At 54.6% G+C, this 19,322-nt stretch overlaps 2 protein-coding genes and 2 long non-coding RNA genes across 5 annotated transcripts; 2 read left to right on the top strand and 2 right to left on the bottom strand.

Annotated features, from left to right (window-relative positions):
- Positions 1 to 618: 618 nt before the first annotated feature.
- On the bottom strand, positions 619 to 7,256 carry POU2AF3 (POU class 2 homeobox associating factor 3). Of its 2 annotated transcripts, none has more exons than XM_084495786.1 (5): positions 6,787 to 7,256; positions 5,167 to 5,261; positions 3,349 to 3,406; positions 1,710 to 1,936; positions 619 to 1,242 (listed from the first exon to the last, which is right to left on the bottom strand). In XM_084495786.1, exons 1-5 carry the CDS (start codon positions 6,791 to 6,793, stop codon positions 910 to 912), a joined length of 720 nt encoding a protein of 239 aa, XP_084351912.1. In that variant the 5' UTR covers positions 6,794 to 7,256; the 3' UTR covers positions 619 to 909. The 2 variants fall into 2 exon arrangements, with proteins under 2 accessions (XP_084351912.1, XP_084351911.1); XM_084495785.1 differs by lacking the exon at positions 6,787 to 7,256 and adding an exon at positions 5,954 to 6,116.
- Positions 2,836 to 5,746, top strand: LOC311422584. The gene is made up of 2 exons (XR_014685420.1): positions 2,836 to 3,476; positions 5,547 to 5,746. It is a non-coding gene; the product is annotated as an uncharacterized lncRNA (long non-coding RNA).
- Positions 7,257 to 9,308: 2,052 nt separating the features above from the next.
- On the bottom strand, positions 9,309 to 18,582 carry POU2AF2 (POU class 2 homeobox associating factor 2). The gene is made up of 5 exons (XM_084495784.1): positions 17,846 to 18,582; positions 15,199 to 15,308; positions 11,611 to 11,653; positions 10,605 to 10,903; positions 9,309 to 9,954 (listed from the first exon to the last, which is right to left on the bottom strand). Exons 1-5 carry the CDS (start codon positions 17,916 to 17,918, stop codon positions 9,553 to 9,555), a joined length of 927 nt encoding a protein of 308 aa, XP_084351910.1. The 5' UTR covers positions 17,919 to 18,582; the 3' UTR covers positions 9,309 to 9,552.
- LOC311422583 lies at positions 11,173 to 15,154 on the top strand. Its single transcript, XR_014685419.1, has 3 exons — positions 11,173 to 11,281; positions 14,452 to 14,531; positions 14,766 to 15,154. It is a non-coding gene; the product is annotated as an uncharacterized lncRNA (long non-coding RNA).
- Positions 18,583 to 19,322: the final 740 nt, after the last annotated feature.

Genomic DNA, 19,322 nt, shown 5'->3' on the forward strand with positions numbered 1-19,322 from the left:
AGGGTCTTTGCCTTCACAGATGTGGCTGCTTTTTATTTTCATGTGGATTTAATGTGGAAGAATGCTTCTTTCTTTCCAGCCTGGGTGCTGAGCTGGGAAACCACCAATCTGCCTAAGCGGTGTTGAAAAGATGTGAGAGAAGGAGCCTTGGTAAGGTCTGGGGTTATGCAGGAAAACAGGGAACCCTCAGATGCGGTAACTTCCCCTTTATACACTTTAAAATAAATCATCTGGCTCCTGTTCAGCTGGTTATGCTGAAAGGAGACCTGCTATCCCCAAAACTCTGCCTTCCCAGTGAACCTGGTGCTGAGCAGCAGCTGAAGGTGCCGGGTGCTCGATTCCACCCCGGTGTGGACCTGAAGGGCTTTTCCCACACACAGCCCATGTGCTGAGCCCAGAGTTTGCCTGGAAAACATCAATTTTCCAGCTTTGCAAGAACTACCCGGGAATTATCACAGCAGTTCAGGGAAATCTCAGAGCTCTTCATGGGCAGCAGGCTGGGTGCTGCTGGGCAGGGGCAGCAGGACTTCAGTGACCTCAAGTCAAACCCTCACCTTTGTGAGGACAGGGCCGGGATCCTCGTCATTAGCAGAAGAAAAAAGGACGTAACGAGCGGGATTCAGCATGAGTACCAAATGATTTATTTGTACCAAAAGAGCTGGCTTAATGACATGTGTTTGGCAAGGCAGCTTGGGATCTCCTAAAAACAAAACAAGGGAGAGAAGACAAAAAAAAATAAAAATTGTGCCTGCCCATGGAAGACAGGAGGACTAATGTAGTGGCAACATCGTGTGGAAGATGTGTGAGTAGTGACGGGTGGGTTGGACCGTGCGAGGCCCTGCAGCTTCGCAGAGTTCGTGGGCAATTCGTCTGCTTGGGGCAGGGCAGAAGCGCGAGGCCCCGCTCCCATTAGCTGTAGCAGACATCCCAGCTCCTGTCCCGTCGGAAGAAGTCATCGGGCACGGGCGGGAGGCAGTCCAGGCAGTCCGTGCTGGGGCAGGAGAAGATCTGTGGGCCCCTGGTGTCGGCGTGCTGGGGGCCACAGGCTGTGCAGCAGCAGGCAGGGGCGGCGTATGGGGACGGGGGGTGGCAGGGCCACTCCTCTGCCGGGTAGCCGTGGGTCGGGGTGTCCAGAGCAGAGGGTGGGCTGTGGGTCAGCGGGGTGAAAGGAGGCAGCTGAGGAGGAGAGCAGCTGGAGGTGAGAGGGCTGGGCAGGTCAGCCGAGCTCGGGGGTCCAGCAGCCTGCAGGGGGAGAGGGGAGAGAAAGAGGGGAAAGAAAAAAAAAAAAAAAAAAAAAGAACAGGGCGGTTTAGGGTGTGATCTGGGGAGCCTGCAGGCACCAGGGGAATGGCCAGGACCTCTGCACTGCTGCCATGCCCTGGAGGGGCTGGCCACCCCAGGAGCTGACAGTTCCTTTGACACTGGTGCTACCAGGCAGGTTCCCGGTGAGTTAAGCAGCTAACAGTAACCGGGCCGCTCCTTGCAGGACATCTGTAGGATCTGGAGAAGGGACATCCCCTTTTCTGCAGCCTCTTTAGGCTTTAGTGCCCTCCCCGTCCTCTGCTCCAAGGAGAAACCAGGCAGAGGACCACGCCAGCAGCCTGTGTTGCTGTGGCTGCACCCCATGCCCCTGAAGCACTTTGCAAATCTTTTAGGATGGGACTCCCGGCCCCAGCCTCCCTCGGAGCACACCGGCACGCCGTGCTTACCAGGCCCTGGTTGAAGCAGAGAGGGACAGGCTGGAAGGAGTCCGAGATGTAGTGCGAGGGCGTCTGGAGAGCGCCGAGGGCTGGCTCTAAGGTTGCCTCCGTCTGAAGGAAGGAGTCCACCAGCTGCTCCAGGTAGCTCGGGCTTTCCTCGCAGGAGGGGCAGTTGGAAAACTGCCAGGATGGGCAGCAGTTGGGAGCAGAGGAGATGGGTTCTGCATCGAAAGGCACTAGGAGGGAAGGTAAAACAAGCAGGTGCAGGTTATTCGGTGCCTGTCCGCACAAAGATTTCAGGACTCTCCCATGTTCAGTAGCCCTTTGGATTTAGATGCAGGTGAGATACGGCTGCATCTTTTAGGGGAGCTGACACCAGGAGGAAGAGGTTCAAAAACACGCAAATAATTAGGAAGGTTAGTCCCCTTGGAAAGCTCCACGTCCTAAATACTGCTAGAAACTCCAGGAGAATTTTTGGACAGGGATCTGGCTGGAAGCTGCCTCCAGCTCTTGCCCTCTGGCTTCACCCTGAAGGTGAGCACTTCTCAGCCCCGGGCAGCGATGTGTGCTGCGGGGTATGACAGGCACCCTGCCCTTCTGCCTCACCCAGCTCCCAGAAGCAGGGTGGCTGTGTCTGCAGGAAGAACAGGGTAACAGACGAGTGATTTACCCTTTTAGCCTCCACCGAAGCAAACAGAGAGGAGAGAAACCCCCGGGCAGGCAGAATGGAGCAAGCTGGCGATAACGCGGCTTTGCACCCAGGGGCAAGAGCACGAGTTGAGCAGAAGTGGCTTCGGAATGATTACCTACTCCTGCTGTGCTCAAATCTGGGTCAAAGCAAAGCCCTGAGCACACGGAGGGGCGAGGTCTGGAGGCAGCGGGGCCGCACACGGGTAGAGTCGCTCAGCTGGGACTGTGTGCAGGCTCAGGGTGGGAGAGTTTAGTGGGATGGGTGGAATGAACAAGAGGCACCCAAAACACGTAAACAGATGGCGATTTACCAGCCTGGAAGAGCCTTAGCGTGGCTCACGTTTCTGTATTAACATAAGCAAATTGATTCCCAACTATTGATGATTTAATCATTTCCTTGTCCACACAATGTATATATTCACACCTGCCAAAGCCTTCAGGTCTCTTTGCTTTGGCCACAAAACGATCGAAGGCTCTGAAAGCCCAAGGGGCTGTTCCCCCAGCCCTTCCCCCTTTGCCTGGATGTTCACCTACATGAGGAAGGAGCTCTTTGTGTCGCTGAAAACCTGACACTCCTCTGGCTCCTGCCAAGGCTGCCAGGAGAGCAAGAAGAGCCCCAATGCTGCTGGGGCTCAGCACGGTGCCCCACGGCGTGCCGGCCCCGCAGGAGAGCAGCGCTGCTCCCTCGGGGATGAGCATCCCTCCTGGAAGGGGCTCTCCCTTCATGGTGTGGGAAAAATAAACTGCATAAACGAGAGCATTTCAGCGTGCTGGTGTAGAGGGTGATGTGTACCCTGCCGGCCTCTCGGCATCCTCATCTGCATTTCCCAGGCTCCGTTCAGGTGCTGATTGGCTGCACTGCTGGTTATCTGGCACTGCCTGCCTGCTCCGAGGGCTGGAAGGTCTCTGGGCTGTGGGAATAGTTGGGAAGGGCCGTGCGGATGGGTTTTGTACCAACCTGGGTGAGGAGGAGACACAGACTCCGAGAACTGGATGCTGCTGCTGCCCCACGAGACCTGGCCAAAGAGAAGCGAAGAGGAAGGTTTGTAGATGCTGCGACACTGAGGCATTTTTCTGCGTGCTGAGGTAAGTCAGGGTTTCGCTTCAAGCTATTTATGTAAACCTTCTTTACCTCGTGGCTGTGGCAGAGCAAACCTCCCTAGTGTTGACAGAGCAACACCATTTCCCCTGAGCCTATGCAGATAACGGTGCTGGAGGAGCCCAGCACCAACCTGGTGCAAAGGAGAAACCCCAAAGAACTTGGAGGGATAAATATGCTTCAGAGCGAGCCACTGACAATTGCAGCAAGAGTGGTCTCGAAACGTGACCACAGGCGACTGCAGGCAGCCCCAGGGCTGGGCTGGCTCGTGGTGGTGGTGCCGATGCCATTGGGGATCCAGCTCTGGCATCGCTCCCCACCGACACAGCTCCGTGCCCCCATGGAAACAAACAGGCTCATTTTTGGAGGGATATGGGAATCCGAAGGTGAGAGGCCAGCGTCTGTCCTAGGAGCCTGACCTGCCGGAGGGGAGAGAGCCACCCAGAAGCACCAGGAGTGTCAATGCTTGCTTGGGATCAGAATCTACTCTGCAAATGTAAATCCTTCCCCCCCTCCTTGTTTTAATTCACACAGATTTCCACTTCATTTCCTGTATTCAAAATGCTCCCCGGCTGATGGCTCATTTCCCTGCTAACAGCTTCCTATCCCCAGGTTGAATTCATTAAGCAGTGGCTGCTCTGGGCTCTGACAGTGCCTGCAGGGCTCCTCCTGCTCGCTGTGGCTGCGGACCTGCACCACGGCAGAACTTTTCGGGTCCAGCTCCCCACAGGCAGCAGCTGATCCCTCCCCAGGACAACGTGGACCTTTTTCAGGCCACAAAAGGAGCCTCCTGCACTGCCACCTTCTCAGTTTTCCCTTTGTGGGCGAGATAAGCATTGCATCAACCTGCAGTGGGAAGCACAAACCAGATCCAGGCAGCCCCGTGGCTGCCGGTGGGGAGGAGGGAGCACTTCCAGAGCCCAGCAGCTCTGTGCTCGGATCACCCCAGCCTCTCCGTCCAGCCCGCAGGCTGATCAGCTTTTTGTGCAATCAGCTGCCGCCAGGCACAGGAGGTGGGAGATGAAATCTGAAAACCATCCAAAGCGGCGGTGTCACGAACCAGGAAGCAGTAATGATTTACCAACCTTTTTTATGCAAATCCCCAGCGTGGCTGGAGCTGGAGGGCTCTTACAAAGACCGGATGGTTTTGCCTGCATTGTGCGCCTGGGATCTGATCTCCTTCCCCTCCCAGAAGGGGCTCGGAGCTGCCCAGGTGGTGCTGGACAATGCTGGAGACCTGAATTTGGCCAAGCACTGGGATGTGCCCCTCGTCCTGCACTAAGGAGTCCTCATGGAGCAGAATGGAGCCCTCCTTAAGGGCTCTTTGCCCGTGCCTGGTTTTTTTCCTTTTTGCCGGCTAAAATTTGGAACAATTGCTAAGTCCCAATTTTTTGGCCCATCTCCATCACCTTTTGCTGTTTTAGCAGGGCAGAAATTTGCCCTGGGTGCTCCTCTGAGCTGCACGGCGAGGGCAGAAGGTGTCCGAGAGGCACATCCCCCACCTGGTGCAGCACACCAGCACAGTGCTTGCTTCAGCCCAGCCACGCCACGTTTTAAACAGGGCTCATCCAGCAGGGACACTGTATTTGCTGGGAGAAGCATAAGTGGGACTGGCTTGGCCAAAAAATAAAAGGGGAAAGGGGAAGAGACAGCAGATATCAGAAGTTTTTCACTTACTGTCGCACCGCTGGCCGCCTGTCGCGCCCTCCTCTGCTGCAGTAACTCCTTGACTGTTATCTTTACTCGCACGCCTTGGTACACCTTGGGCTTTCCTGGAAGAATTCATGGAAAAAAAAAAAAACACTTAATGGGGTGGGAGACTTGCAGAGCACAGGGCACATCCAGCGAATTTTCAGACACGCTCTAGGTGGAACCAACTTAGGGCTGACAGATATCGGTCTCTGGACGTTACTTGTAAGCCGAGTTCCCAGCCCTCTCTCACACCTGCTATTCAGGCTCGTGACAAGCAGACATTTATGAAAAAGTTGGTGTTGGATGATATGTATTAATCATACGTGTTCTGTTCTTCAGTATCTCTTTTTTTTCCCCCCCTCCAGGTGTCCTAATACCCAGCTCCATCTGGTGCTACTGTTGAATCCATTTAAATTCCTGTCATATTTGCCGCTCTTAGGACCTGAAAATAGATGTGGGAACCACTTCATCTGGCAGATGAAGAGCAGGAATAAAACAATGCAAATATGTGGGTGGTTATTCAGAGGGCTAAATAAAACACAAATAAAATGACTGCTTTCATGAATCGCTTTCTGCAAAGCTGAGATTATCTCTTTGTCTTGCTCATTCTGTACAACTCCCATTTATTTCAAAAACAACAACAACAAAAAAAAGCATTTAGGATGTCTTCAGTCCAGCCAAAACCAACAAAACCATCAGCCACTATACCTATCACCACGAGGGATTTTTAGTACAGGAAACAGCAAAGAATTTATCTAGTCTGAAAAATCACTTTCACTCGCCGCACTCATGCCGAAATACTCAAAGCCTCTGGCAGTTCGGTTTCCGTCCCGACTTTTCCGCTGGTATTTTCACGCAGTGGCAGACCCTACAAACAGCGGGGTGGCTGCTGGCGGGTTCCCTGCCCTATTGCGAGAAGATGGGGCTGGGGGGCTGCGGGGATGGGGTCTGGGGGGCTGTAGGGCTGGGGGATGAGAGCTGGGGGCTGTGGGGTTGGGGAGCTGAAGGATTTGGGAGCTGAAGGGTTGGGGCGTTGGGGTCTGGGGTCTGTGGGGCTTTAGGGCTGGGGGTTTCAGGGCTGGGGGGCTGCTCCGCACCTCCCCTATGCTGCCTGCCCCTAGGGAGCTGCTGAGGGTTCCCCAGAGGATTTTGCCCTGCTGAACCGGGCTGAAAAAAAACCCTTTTAGCACGCCCTAAGGCCGGGGAAGGCCGGGGGGCTCCCAGCCCCTCCTTCAACCTGCCCCAAACCCCCCGGGGGGCGGCGGGGGCCGGGGGCTCGGCGCTGCTCAGCCCCGCCGAGGGGCCGGGGGCTGGCGGCAGAGCCCCCCCTGCTGGGGGCCGGGGCTGGGACAGGACAGGGCCGGGGGATGGGGGGCGAGACCGCGACCCCATAGCCTCCCCCCTCCCCGTGTGCCCGTGCCCTCCGCGGAGCCTTCGCTGCCTCCTTCCTCCTCCTTCCTCCTCCTCCTCCTCCTCCTCCTCTCCTCCTCCTCCCCGCCCTCGCCGCTTCCTCCCCGCCCGGGCGCCGAGCTTTGGCCTCGCAGGCGAAATGACCCCGCGGAGCCCCAAAAAAAGGGGCCACCGGGGGGGTCCCCCGGCTCTTACCGGACATGGCGAGAGGTGGCGGAGGGGGCACCCCCCGGGAGACCCCCGGCGGCGGCGACCCCGGCCCCAACCCCGGCCCCGCAGCGGGGCCAGGGGGCTGCGGGCGGCGGGCTCGGGGTTGGGGGGCTCAGGACCCCGCTGGCCCCGCGGCGATGGCAGGCAGTGGCCGGGCCAATATTATGGTTTTATACCCCCGGGGAAAAGTTTGAGTTTTTCTCCCCTAATGCCAAGTATTTAAAACCTCTAGAAACCAATGATTTGACAATCAATGATTGCGCGATACTTTCAATTTGAATATTCAAAGGCTCCGCAAAATGGGCTATCTTTTTGTGAAAGTGAGCACATCCCCATCTAGCAGAGGGGCTGGGGGAACAGGATTCGGTGGGGCCACCCTCCCCACCCCTTGCTTTTGGGACATTTTCAGGGTTTTAGCCATCTTCCCCCAAACGAAGCAGATGCCTCGAAGCCAGCTCAGTGTTTTCCCCTCAGCCGCCCAGGCTGGGCTCCAGCCCTCTCATATTTCACTTGCTACCTGCAGAGAGGACTCCTCAAGGGCCGCCGTGGCTTTTTGCACGATTTGTCGCTTTTTCGGGGCAAATCCGAAGCTTTTCAGACCAAAATGGCACGGGGTGGGCGTGGCGCAGCAGAGAGGCCGCCCTGGGCACCCGGGTGGCGGACGGCACCCGAACCCCACTTCTTCCCCTAGGACCCCCTCCCCTCTGCCAGATGCCGGCCTTGTCTTGGCATTTATTTACATTTTTTCCCCCAATTCGGGCACTTTGCTGGTGCTGCACACAGTGGCCTCTCCTTCGTGTGCTTCAGCTCAGGCCTGCCCCGTGTGCTGCGAGCCGCGGGGCTGCAGGCCGCTGGGACCACCCAGATTTTGGGCAACCCGTCATCACCACACAGCACCGACGTGGCCGGGGGCTCGGTTTTTAAGGTCACACTCCAACTTTTCCCTGGGCACCGCAGTCTCTGCCCTGCCTCGGGAATCGCCGGCCGATGGCAGAAAGCAGGCCAGGCTGTTAATAATCTACCAGCTGCTCAGCTTGGCTATTGTTGCAGCTGAATCTTTTCTTTCTCCTGAAGTTGGACAAATACACTCGATTTCGGGGGGGAGTGGGCATGGCGGCGATCCTTTCCCTCATGCAGCAGGGCCAGCATTGCTCTGCCCCAGAGGGGAGCCCTCTCCTCGTCCTGTTCTGGAGCATGGGGGGTTCTGGGGGGGGTCTCAATGCAGGCCTGCCTGCACCAAGGGGTTGGGGTCCCTCAGCTCCTGCCATGCTGGGGATGCTTCCCCCTGGAGTGCTGGTGGCAGGGGGCTGAGCCCCAGGTGTGGCCAGGAGCCCCCTGAAGGGACAGCTTTGGGGTTGGGAGCGTTTGGGATCCGACACCTCCAGCACCTCAGCCCTGGCTGCTGGCTCCATCCCTGGGCTGGGCTTTGCCGGCCCCCCCGGGGCAAACAGAAAGGCGCAGCCTGCAGGGTGGGTGGGTGAGGGCTTGGGGCACGCAGAGCCGCAGGGGTTTGCTTTTCTGGACGGGTCTGAACAGGGCCAGGGAATCAGGAAGCAGGAGCAGGGAGCGGAGCCAAGGCAGGGCTGGAGCTGGGTGCTCCCGGCCGGCTGCGGCCGCACGCCAGGGGCTGTGGGGGGCTCGGCCCCACAGGGGGTGCTGGGGGTGCAGCGGTGGGGCTGGGCTGTGCCCGGCCGTGTGGTGGCACCTGAAAGCTGCAGCACTCCCACCCCGTCCTCTGGTGCCAGCAGTGTGGCCTACGGGGTGTTTTTGGGGGATCTGAGCAGCCTGGGGGCTTTCTGACTTGCAGCTGCAAGGGGGGGCTTTGTGGAAAGGGACCCGCTTGGCAGCCCCGTGCTGTGTTGCTCATGGGGGTCCAGCACCACTGCCTGTTTGTGGGTACATCGCCGTGCCCCCAGGTCCCATGTGCAGGGGTGCTCGGGGCTGTAGGGCATGCAGCCTGTGACCCCAGGCTGGGCTGTGGTCCCTGGAGGGGGCTGGGGGGCTCCCAGTCCCCCCCCATCCCCAGGGTTTAAGGGGAAAGGGCAAGCAGCGCCTTCAGCCACCCCATCACCACCCCCTTCTCAGGCCCTGGGTCCCACAGGGAGGATTTTTGGGGTTGAGGGGGGGACGAGATGGGGGCCAAGGGGTGCAGAGGGCTCTGGTGTCTGTGTGGGAGCGTGTTTGTGTGTGTGCAGAGCTACCTCTAGTGGCCGTGGCAGCCTGGCCTGGCACTGGGACTGCAGGGCGGCAGGGTGCCCCATGGCAGCCCCACAAGCTGCAGGCAGCTCATGGAGCCCACAAAGCCTTCGCTCGCCTCATCTGGGGCAGGCGAGGCACCATTATGCTATTAACCAGGGCTTCCCCCAGCCCCTGCCTCGCTCCCCAACCCTCTTTTGGTGGCACTGCTCTGTGGATGCAGTTTAAGGTTCAGCGAGACCTTTTTCCCTCAGCAGCTGAAAGTGAGTGCCTGAGACCTGTCCCTGCAGCACAGGCCAGTAACGTGCAGGTATTTTTCAGGCTGTGTATTTTACTCGTAGCACAGTGGGACGGTGAGCTCTGGCTCTCCTAAGGCACCAGAGCACCCCTGTAAGCTAAACGTGGCACATCCAGTGACCTCTAACCAGAGCGTGAAGCATTGCGTGCTGTCAGCATCCTCGGTCTGAAGGAAACTGCTGGGGAAAAAGCGTGCGAGTAGCTTGTTTGCCTCAATCACAGTCAGCGCCTGCCCTTCCCTCCAGCTCTCATCCCTCCTCAATAAGTTCTCCGGCCTTCGTAGGTGCCCCAGGCAGGACTTCCATCCTCCTTCGCCCAGGCAGAGTTATCGTGGAGGGGTGGTAGCTCTGCGGGTGGCTCTGGAGAAAGGTGGCTCATCCTGGAGGCGAGCTCGCTCGCCGCGGTGACGAAGGGCGAGAAGGAGTAGGGCGAGGTGGCGGTGTAGCTGGACGAGTAGTGGGCATCTTCAAGGGGATGCAGGGGGTAGGGCTGGGCTCCGGGGCCGGCCGGGGTCCAGCTCGAGCTCCGGTACGGGGAAGAGCCTCCGGGCTCGTGCGAGGCGAGGCAGCCGGTGCCCGTGGGCAGTGCCTGCGGAGGGTCGGAGCACGCGGCGTCCGACTGGCCCAGGCTGTCAGGAGAGGTCTGCTCCCACGGCTCTCTCTGTGGAGAAGCGGGGAGAGAAGGCGAAGGAGAGCTGTGAGGTTTAAAGCTTGTCCTGGAGGGGATGGCACACCTAGCCTGGCATCACCACGCCACGCTCCCCTCCCCGCCCCGAGCCTGGCTGGGAACGCTCACAAGGGTTTTTGTGGCGTTAGAGGGGTGTTAAAAGTGCTGGAAGGAAACATCCGTGGGGTTAGCGGTGGGCAAAGCTGGGCACAGGCGCCCAGAGCACTGACCAGCCCTGATCCTACAGGGTTCAGGAGCTCTGCCCCGCGGTGTGAGCCGGGAAGCAGCAGGGATAGGGACAGGGACGTGGATTGGGGTAGGGATGGGGATAGGGAGAAGGAAGGGATAGGCAATTTTCTGGAGCCAACACAGGATGTTTCCAGAAACTTCAGGAGCTTAATGGAGCTGTTATTTGGGGAACAGGGAAGATCATGTATTTAGCAGCCACTCTCCAACAGGAAAAGGGGCCATGAGGTGGGAACAGAGACAAAAATAATTCCCTTTCAGCCCTGCCCCATCCGCCGCGTGCTCAGCTGGGGCTGCCTCGTGCAGTGGCCATTTCCTTCCCATGTGGGACCCCCTGACCTAACCCCAGCCTCAATCGGGTGATCGCTCACGGGGGGCCAAGAACCAGAGGCACTCACTAGTAGGAAATGCGCCGTGTCACTGGGGAAGGATGGCAGGAGAGGGGGCAGCGAAGGAGGGCTGAAGAAGGAGCTGGTACCAGGCGCGAGGGGAGCGCTGCGGAAATCCCCGTATTGCTCGGGGAGATAGGGGTCCAGGAGCGTTGGGTAGCCCTGGGTGGTGGAGGAATCGCACGCGAAGGGCTTGGAGCCCAGCGGGGATGAATAGACATCACCGACAAACTGCTTGGTGTTGTGGAAATCCAAGTCGGCTGTGAAGGATCTCCTGACTCCGTAGTAACCAGCCGTGGTAGGGGAACCTGTGGCGGTCAGAAAAAAAGGGATGGCTAAAGGGAAACCACACCAGCAGCACCCGGGGAGCCGCAGAGCATCTCCACAGGTGCCAAGCAGAGCCCTGTCCTCTCCTGCACCTCCCCAGGTCGGAGTCAACCCTGATGTGAAGCAGCTGTGCCTGCCCAAAGCTTTCAGCAGCTTGGGCTGCCCCTTAGCCAGCAGATCACCTCCATCTGCAGCAAACCAAACATGTTTGGGGAAGCTTTAAATATGAGGTCTTTGTTTTTTGTTTTTTTTTCCTTGTCCTGCCACAACCCTGGGGGAAGAAGTGTGTTAGAGGCTGCAAAACCTCCTGCCTTTGTTCCAGTGGTGCTTCCCTGTCCTGAGCTCAAGGAACAGCACAGGTCAGTTCCTGCTCTTGTGCTTTTTTTTCTTCAGTTCCAGGGAAAACTGGAAGGCACAGAGGGGTCAGAAAGGGGTTCACCAAGTGGTATCTCCATCAAAAAAAAGTTGGAGCTGCTGTAATTGCCTCTGTCTCCCTTCAGGATCTTCACACAAGACTATAGGGGCCTTCCAGCAGACCACTGCTCCTGTGTTGACTCTGAAATACTTTCCTCCTGGGCTTTCTCTAAGGGCTGGCCCTGTTCCTGTGCTCCTTTCCTCACCTGTAGAGGAGCAGTACCTTCTGTCCAACCCCCACAGAAGGTATTTATGGGTGGGAGGAAAACCTCACCTGGCATTTGGCCGAAAGATGACTGTGGTGTGCTGGTGCTGCCCTGCAAAAGATAAAGATGCGTTAAAAAAATGTGTTTTCAAAGCAAGGTGGTTCTCTGAGCTTGTAATTTGGGAAGGTGCTGGCATAGCTGTGATGTACTGTTTGAGCCTTGGCGTTATCAGTACGGAGAGATTAACTTCAAGATTTCAAGCCTGGGGCCTCTGAGGTATTAGCAGATGTAGGCTAAGAAGAGATTTCAAAGGTCTTGGACAGAGCTGATAACAGTAGAAATACCACAATAACTGGCTTCGTGCTCATACACCGCAACGTCCCTTAATGCAGCCACAATGCTGGGTGGTTGCTTTGGTGTCGGCATAAACCAGGTCCCAAAAAGTTGGTGTGCAGGTCCTGGGCTGGTCAAAGCAGGCTGGTTCCGTGCTGCCCATGTGCTAACCTGGCTGTGCCGTGCTTCCATGCCGTGGAGCCTCTTCAGCTGGCTCCTGGGGAGCTGCGTGGGGAAGGCAGCTCTCTCTGGCTCCTGTTTGGGTGGCACGGTAATGGTGAGAATAATAATAACAGCAGTTTCTTGGCCCCAAGGTAAGGGAGGATTAGTCCTGAGCGACCCTGGTGCTCTGGGTGGCTCATTCCTTACAGGGCACTGCGGGGAAGGCACCTGCTCCATCCCCGGAGCCGTGCCGAGGTCTGCCTCCAGCCCTCTGGACCCGCAGTGCCCGTGGCAGCGATGGTGCCGTGCTATTTCCAGTTTGCATAGCGCAAACAGGAGGTTCCTGCCATAGCAAGCAACCAAATTTAGAGGTTTCGATTTGAATTAAATTTGCCAGTGCTAAGACTTCCTTTTACTGCCCGGGGAGGCTCGCAGCTGCTCCCTGCTCCGTCATGGAAATGAGCCCCGGGCCCACAGGGCCACAGGAGTGGCAGGAGGTGGCAGGAAGGAGCCCTCTGGCTCGTGGGCAGATGAGCTCTCAACTTGCAGGGTCAAAACCAGGGCTTGCACCTGCCTGAGGCTGAGCCTCTGCTGGCCGCAGCCCTCAGCGAGGCTCCTCGAGGCTCCTCGCTGGTAACGCAGCACCCTGTGGGGCTGAGGCCACCCCATGCAAATCTGGTGTCAGCAGACACCCCTCCTGCTGCATGCCTGCCGTTTTGGTGATCCCTCCTCCTGCTTCAGGGCTTTTTCCCCACCGCTTTCTCTGCCTGCCCATGGCCGCAGCATCCTGAAGATTCCACTGTGGAGGGATCTTTGCCTGAAGGTGATGGTTCAGCCCCCTGCACGAGTGTTTACACCTCAGCCTTGGCAAGAAGCAGTCCAGAGCTGTCACCTGGCAACCCTAATACTGTGTTTGAGGCGTAAGGGAGCAGCAGGGCTGTGCTCTGCCTGCGTTTGGAGGTGCAGGTAGCAGAGAAGAGCTGGGGTGTGCTGCTGGAGGAACGGGGAGGTCCCTGGGCATCCTCTGTTAGGGAGCATTTCAGATCTGTGGTGCATCTGAGTAAATCCTTGATCCTGCCTGTTCAACAGCCACTGGAACAGTGTCACAGGCCCTATTGGGCACACCCCTGTGAAGGCCCTACATTGCCATTGCCTCCTGGCTCCTTATCAGGTGATGAATGGCTCGGCTTAATTTAAGCCCATTAGTCCATTTCCTCCCTGCATGACTTCCTTTCAGCGCTGTGGGAGCGGGCTAGCTGGGTCTCCTGCCACACATCAGCGTGCCTGTTCAGCATCACTTCAGCCCGCAGCACATCCAGCTGCCGATAAGCCTGGCCCCCAGCTGCATTGCTTCACCCCCAGAGCTCAGGCCTGTTCAGCTACAGAGCTGCCTTGGGGCGGAAAAAAGGGTAAAAAGGGGTAAAAGGATGCAGGTCAAGCTGTGAGTGTTATGGCTCTGGCCCCGCGATGGGGAACCCAGGTGCCCTGGGTTAATAAAAGTGCTTTGCTGACCGCAAGGCTCTGAGTGCTGCTGTGCCCGTCTGTGCACTAACGGGTGTCCTTGCCTAAGACAAGAACGTGGTTTAAGCCTTTTATCATAAGAAGAGTGGCAGCTTGGTCAAGTCTCTGTCTGCGGAGAGCCAAAAGAGAATATCAGACCCTCCCCAGAGCCCAGGGCTCAGTCCTTTTGGCCCTGCAGTTGCTGGGAATTCAGATGCCCAAATTGTGCAGTTTTTTACCATGGTACAAACTGTTTTCCTATCATTTAGTGTGTGTCACGCCTGGATGTCAGGAAATGCTTCTGCTGCCTCCGCAAACAGCCCATCAGCTGCCCTCTGATGGGCAATGACCTCTCCTCAGAAGCTCGATTCAGCTCCGCAGACCTTCCCTTGCACGGCAAAGATTTTCTGATTTCAGAGCAAAGATCATGTTCAGACAAAAGATGCAGCTAAATTACACCGCATCATAAATATACAAAGGGGTGTTCAGTCATCTGCTGTTTGCTTTGATTCTGGTTTATGTTACCTGTCAGATAAAGAGCTGCTCCTACAGTTGTTCTTTTCATGATACGTTCCAGCAAATACGGATGTTTGCCCTGCACAATAATTTTTTGTCTATCACAGGGAATTAGCAATAGGGCAAATTTTGCATTAGATAGACACAGATCTACGTAGCTCTGGAATATAAAGCAAGGGGCAATAAAGCAAGTGGTGTGTGTTTTATAGTCCCTGGGGCTGGCAGTTGGACACGGTGAGGTGCTAAACAAAAAAGCTGCTGCCTCGGGAAAGGGAGCAAGGGAAGCATGAGAGTCCTCAGCGAGGATCTGGTTGTTCAGTGAATGCCAACAGCATCAGAACTCTGAAAATGTGTTAATTCAGGTAATTCAGGTCTCTGCTCCCACCCTTTCTTTGCAGGACCTGGTTTCAGCAGTTTGGCTGCATCTCCTCTTCTGTCAGCAGCCAGCCTGGAGGCAAGGTGCTGCTGCCTGCTAAAGGTGAGACCTGAAGCACCCAGCGACTGGCTTGTGGTGCCTCTGGGTGCCCCGTGGTGGCACCTGCAGTACCGTGTCCCTTCTGGGGACAGCATAGCTTGTATGGCTATTCCAGAAAAAAAAAAAAAAGAACACCAACAACATAGCGTACTATAATTTCACTTTGGTTTCCTGTTGCCATAGAACCACTTGAAAAAGACATCATCCCTTACAAGCTGATGTTTGGCCTCTTTCCAGACCATAACACCACTGCGCTTCCCCTGGCGCTTGGGTATGCCAGAGAGGAGCTGGAAGGAGCACAACATTCAGGGCAGATCATCTATTTCTGCGGCACTCGGCTGTTCAAATGTGGCTGGTGAGAAAGCAAGCTGACTTGGGAAGGTGTCATACACAGGATGTGAAGGGAATGGGAAATTCAGTGTTACTGGTTTGCTAAATATACACACGTTGCAACTTCAGTTCCTCCAAGGTTCACCGATGTGGAAAAATCAAGGAACCATCTGTGATTTTGGGGGGGGAAAACACTGGTGTTGTAAATGTTTGCACTGTTCCCTCCTGATGTTGGCGGTGCCCTGCACTCAGTGCAAATGCTCTTTAAACCAGAGGATTACACGGACTGACTTCTGGTTTAAAAAATAATAATAATAATAAATAAACAAAGCTGACTTACGCTGAAGCAGGAGCCACTGCTCTGCCTGGATCGCTTTTCAGCAAGAAGATCTTTGACTGTGTGTTTCACTCGCACTCCTTGGTACACTCGCTTGCCAAAATCTGTAGTAACTAAGTGAATGAGACAAGTGTTAGAGGAGTTCAGCAAAGGCAGAGAGTAGGCGGAAGAGGTTATTATGGAAGAAGCCAATTCCCTCCCTCTGCACACCAAGTTAGGGAGGAAGCACGTAAGACTTATTATTCATGCAAAATCATCCCTTAGGAACCCCGCAGTGAGGGCTGCTCGTCTGCAGAGAACAAAGACTGACGTGCCCTGCCCTGTAGTTAGCACTGGGTGCCATGCGGTTTCTGTGCAGCTCCATCAGTGCCTGGATGGTTGGTGGATTTGTTTTTTTTTTTTTCCAGAGTGCTTGGGGGCTCCTACATCTCCCCTTTGGATCAGCAAAATTTGATTTAGTGGCACAGCCCTGCGTGCTTCCAGCAGAGATGCTGTGGTTTAGCTCCTCGTTGCCCTTCTGGCTTTCAGCACATCGCTCTGGGGGCAGAGATGGTTTTGATCTTGTTGCAGCAAAGGCAGAAGTAGCCCAAATGGTGGGTTTGACCTCCCTAAATGGCAATGTGAATTAGATTGTGAAGGTATCATGAAAGGAAAGGAGGGTACGGTCTCAGCCATGCCACCCTGGAGGCTGATGGCAGTCCTGCCTGTTCCCTCAAGCTGCCTGGAATCCAGCAGAACCCATACACAAGGTCTGTGACTTGTGGTGCAAAGCGTTTGTCCTCTTCCCTTGCCTGGAAAAAGCTTTGAGGTCTGTCTGCCTTGTGTACAGGTGTTCTGCCACAAGCGAGGGCAGAGAGCTACGGGGTGCAGTTCCAGGGGAGCTCTTTTATCCCTGCCAACGGGCTGCGCCGCACAGAGCTCGCACCTGCGGAGCCAGGGAGGAGTGTCCAGATGGGCTTTTATTGGAGCCTTCCAGAGAAAAACTGAAGTTTGAAGTTAATCCCTTGGAAAACACCAAGCTGTGCTTTCCCGAGGGGACACCAACAGCCATTCCACAGCTGAGGTGTTTGTCTGAAATTGTGGTTTATCGTTTTGCCCGCCTGCTTTTCAGGAAGTGCCGTTTGGCTCCTTTTATCACTTTCAGTCGTGTGGCACAGTGTCCCCAGGTGCACGTACACATGGAGAGCTTACAAAGGGAAAAGGGTGGAAGCGACAGAACGCAATGCTGGCTTGGGGTTAGCCCAGATGTTTTCTGTTGGGCATAGCAGCTGCAATTTTGAGGCAACTGCAGCTTGGTTTTGGTGTTTGAATACCGACCAGAGAGAGACTTCAAGCCAAGACAACCACATTGCAAGGACACTGCCCCCAGAAAACTTATGATCCTTATAGTCTAAATAGGGGTGAAGACAGTCTGCATGCTGACCAGCCAGCATCTCTGGACAAGCCAGGATACTGCCAGCAATGGATGTAATCTCTTGAGGTTGAAAGAAATTTGTCTGTATAGAGACTGGCTCTTCTCCATGGCCCAGAGAAGTGTTCCTCCCGTAGTCCCTCTGCTGGGCTGTTTTTACTGAGAGCAGTTGGAAGCAGAGGTACCTGTGCTGGCAGCTGGGGTTCAAAATCTCTGGCAGAGCAGGCAGAAGTGGCAGAAAGAGCTATGCTTCCTGCATCGGAATCTCTGCGTGAGTTCCTTTAGAGACACAGCGCTGCGATCTGATGGATGAGCCAGAACTGCAGAGCACAGCTCACTGGGCTCCACCGTGGTTTGCTGCCTCCAGTAACTCAGGCAGCTGTTGCTGGCTGCATCCAGCTGAAGAATCAGGCCTCGATTCAGCACGGAGCTTTGGCAGAGGGACCGCAGCCATGAGTATGCTCATATTTAATTTTCAGAATGGAGATATTTCTAAAATAGCATTGCTAGAAAAGCCGTGAGCAGCTTTAATTCCTTAGTTCATCAGCCTGCTATTGCCAAATCCTACAACATCTTTGTTAGCTGACCCTGCTTCTGTGACCATTTCCAGCCACTGTCTGATGCTCTGCACCTCTGCAGTCCTGTTTCCCTAACATCTTTACTACAGTCTAAAGACACTGGAAAAACACTTCTGTACATCTTTACACCAGGGTGTTGTGCTGTTGAAGTTTCTTTACTCATACACCCACAGTTATAAGAATTTGAGACAAAGTAAGCAATATAAGGGCTCTGTCCTCAAACCCCCTTTTTAAGGAAGCAGCCCAGCACATGCAAGTGAAATAACTTGGCGTGTTATTCAGCAGGATCGGATGCTGAGCTATTAGAACCCCACATAATCCTGCTCTTGGCAGCATCAAGGAAGAAAATGCTAATTTAGGCCAGAGTTGATGTAATTTTTCAAGTAAATTAGATTGTATTTCACATCACTTTGGCATAACTGCCTTTTGGAAAAAAAATATTGAAAATAAAGTTGAATTTGGTTTAGAGAGGGCTGAATATTCAAATAAATATTGTTAAATTATTGGAATAGCAAAGGTATCACATGCTGACTTTAGCCAATTCTCCTTTCTGCATTGTTTTAAGTTGAGCCCAAGGATGGCATGGTATATTCTTTCCCCAATATTTCCATCGTGCTACTGCATCTTTATGCTTTCGGAAAGTCGAGGTGCCGAGACTCACCTGTTTCCATTGCGATCACTGGTGATGAGTCCCAGCTCTCAGATTCTGCAGGAGGTTGGAGAAGGGCTGTCATGAGCTTCCCAGAGCAGAGTGAAGTCAGTGCTCATTCTCCACTGATAAAGTTCCAGCTCAGCCTGATGGAAATATATTTTCTACAATTTAGTGATGTCTCCACAATACCTTGTTTGGGATTTGCTTAAATGCAAATCTCTTGATGCGTGTATCGCTCCGATTTGCATGGTCAGTGTGGATCATTCTCAATGGGTCTCTTTCCTGTCTGAGCTGACAGTTCATGGAAGAAAACTGAGCTGAGTTCATCAATGGAAAATGTTTGGTTCAAGTGAAAGGCTGGTAAGTCTTGCAGTGACGGGCTGTCCCTTCATGGGTGAAAGAACAAGCTGGAAACAAGCACTGTCAGCAAATGTGAAATGTCCGTGTGCTGATGAAGATGCACACGAGCCATGCTCAGGAAGTAGGACTGTCTGTCTGGGACCTCACAGGCCAGCCTGGGCATTACACAAATTCTCTGAGAGCCATTTTCCTGCGACACAGCTAGCACAGCCCAGCAATGCGTTGAGGACAGGCTGCAGTGAGGCAGATGATCTCGGGAGCATTTTGTGCACAGAGTGGGCTGGTACACAGCATTACTGTGCTCATCTTACATGAGCAGGGCAAAACTGGCGCCATTGGATTCCTCATAATTAAATATTCCTCCTTGTGGAGCCTGCTGCCAGCTTGCGGGTCTGTTAGGTAAGATCTGTCTCTCTTTATAATTCTGTGTGCTCTCCCTTGCGTTGGCCCGGAGATGAATTTGGCCTGTCATGTGAACTGACTTCCTGAGGAAGGCTGCTATTGTTATTATTATTATTATTATTATTATTATTATTATTATTATTATTACTATTAAGTGTAATTATTATTTTCCTTTAGAAGACAAGATATAAAGGGCAGCAGCTGGTGAAGGCTGATGCGATCAGGCCATTGAGAAAAGTAGGGAAGGCAGAGCTGAAGTAACATCACAAGTAATTCCCAATGTACAGAATTCCCACCTCATGGAATGATTTGGGTGTTCTGCCTGCTCTGATGCAGTGCTCAGGACCAAGAGGACATCCCACAGCCTCTTGGAAAACCCTAGCTCCTGTGAATGGAGTCTTTGACCGTGTACATTTGCCCTCTCCATGGACAAGTCTTATTTTGGCCAGACTGTCCCTGGCTGCCCCCACCTGGTATGCGAAGTGCTGACAGGTGTTACAAGGGCAGGAAGCACCAGGCAGGGCAGGGAAGCGTGGGCAGATGTGAGGTCCCAACAGCAGAGTTGTCTTTGCCTCGTCAGCAATAAGCTTAGTTTGCCACCTGCTTCTTGGCAGGCTTCCCATCCAGTTTTGTCTCCCGTGCCAGATATTTATATACTTTAGTTAGGATTCACAAGTTAAAGCCAAACTCTGTTCAAGCTAATAGCTTTGTGCTAGTCCAGGTG

This window comes from Aythya ferina (genome assembly GCF_964211825.1).
Source record: "Aythya ferina genome assembly, chromosome: 22".
NCBI classification, from domain to species: Eukaryota; Metazoa; Chordata; class Aves; order Anseriformes; family Anatidae; genus Aythya; species Aythya ferina.

Bases quoted from the DNA above. Each gene is read 5' to 3' on its own strand.
- POU2AF2 (XM_084495784.1), bottom strand. From the start codon at position 17,918: ATGACAGCCCTTCTCCAACCTCCTGCAGAATCTGAGAGCTGGGACTCA. The intron at 15,309-17,845 runs GTGAGTCTCGGC...TCATTCACTTAG, and splicing joins AGTGATCGCAATGGAAACAG to TTACTACAGATTTTGGCAAG. The intron at 9,955-10,604 runs GTGAGTGCCTCT...GCTTCTCCACAG, and splicing joins ACACGGCGCATTTCCTACTA to AGAGAGCCGTGGGAGCAGAC.
- POU2AF3 (XM_084495785.1), bottom strand. The intron at 3,407-5,166 runs GTAAGTGAAAAA...CTCTTTGGCCAG, and splicing joins AGGCGGCCAGCGGTGCGACA to GTCTCGTGGGGCAGCAGCAG. The intron at 1,243-1,709 runs GTAAGCACGGCG...CTCCCCCTGCAG, and splicing joins TCTGCTTCAACCAGGGCCTG to GCTGCTGGACCCCCGAGCTC.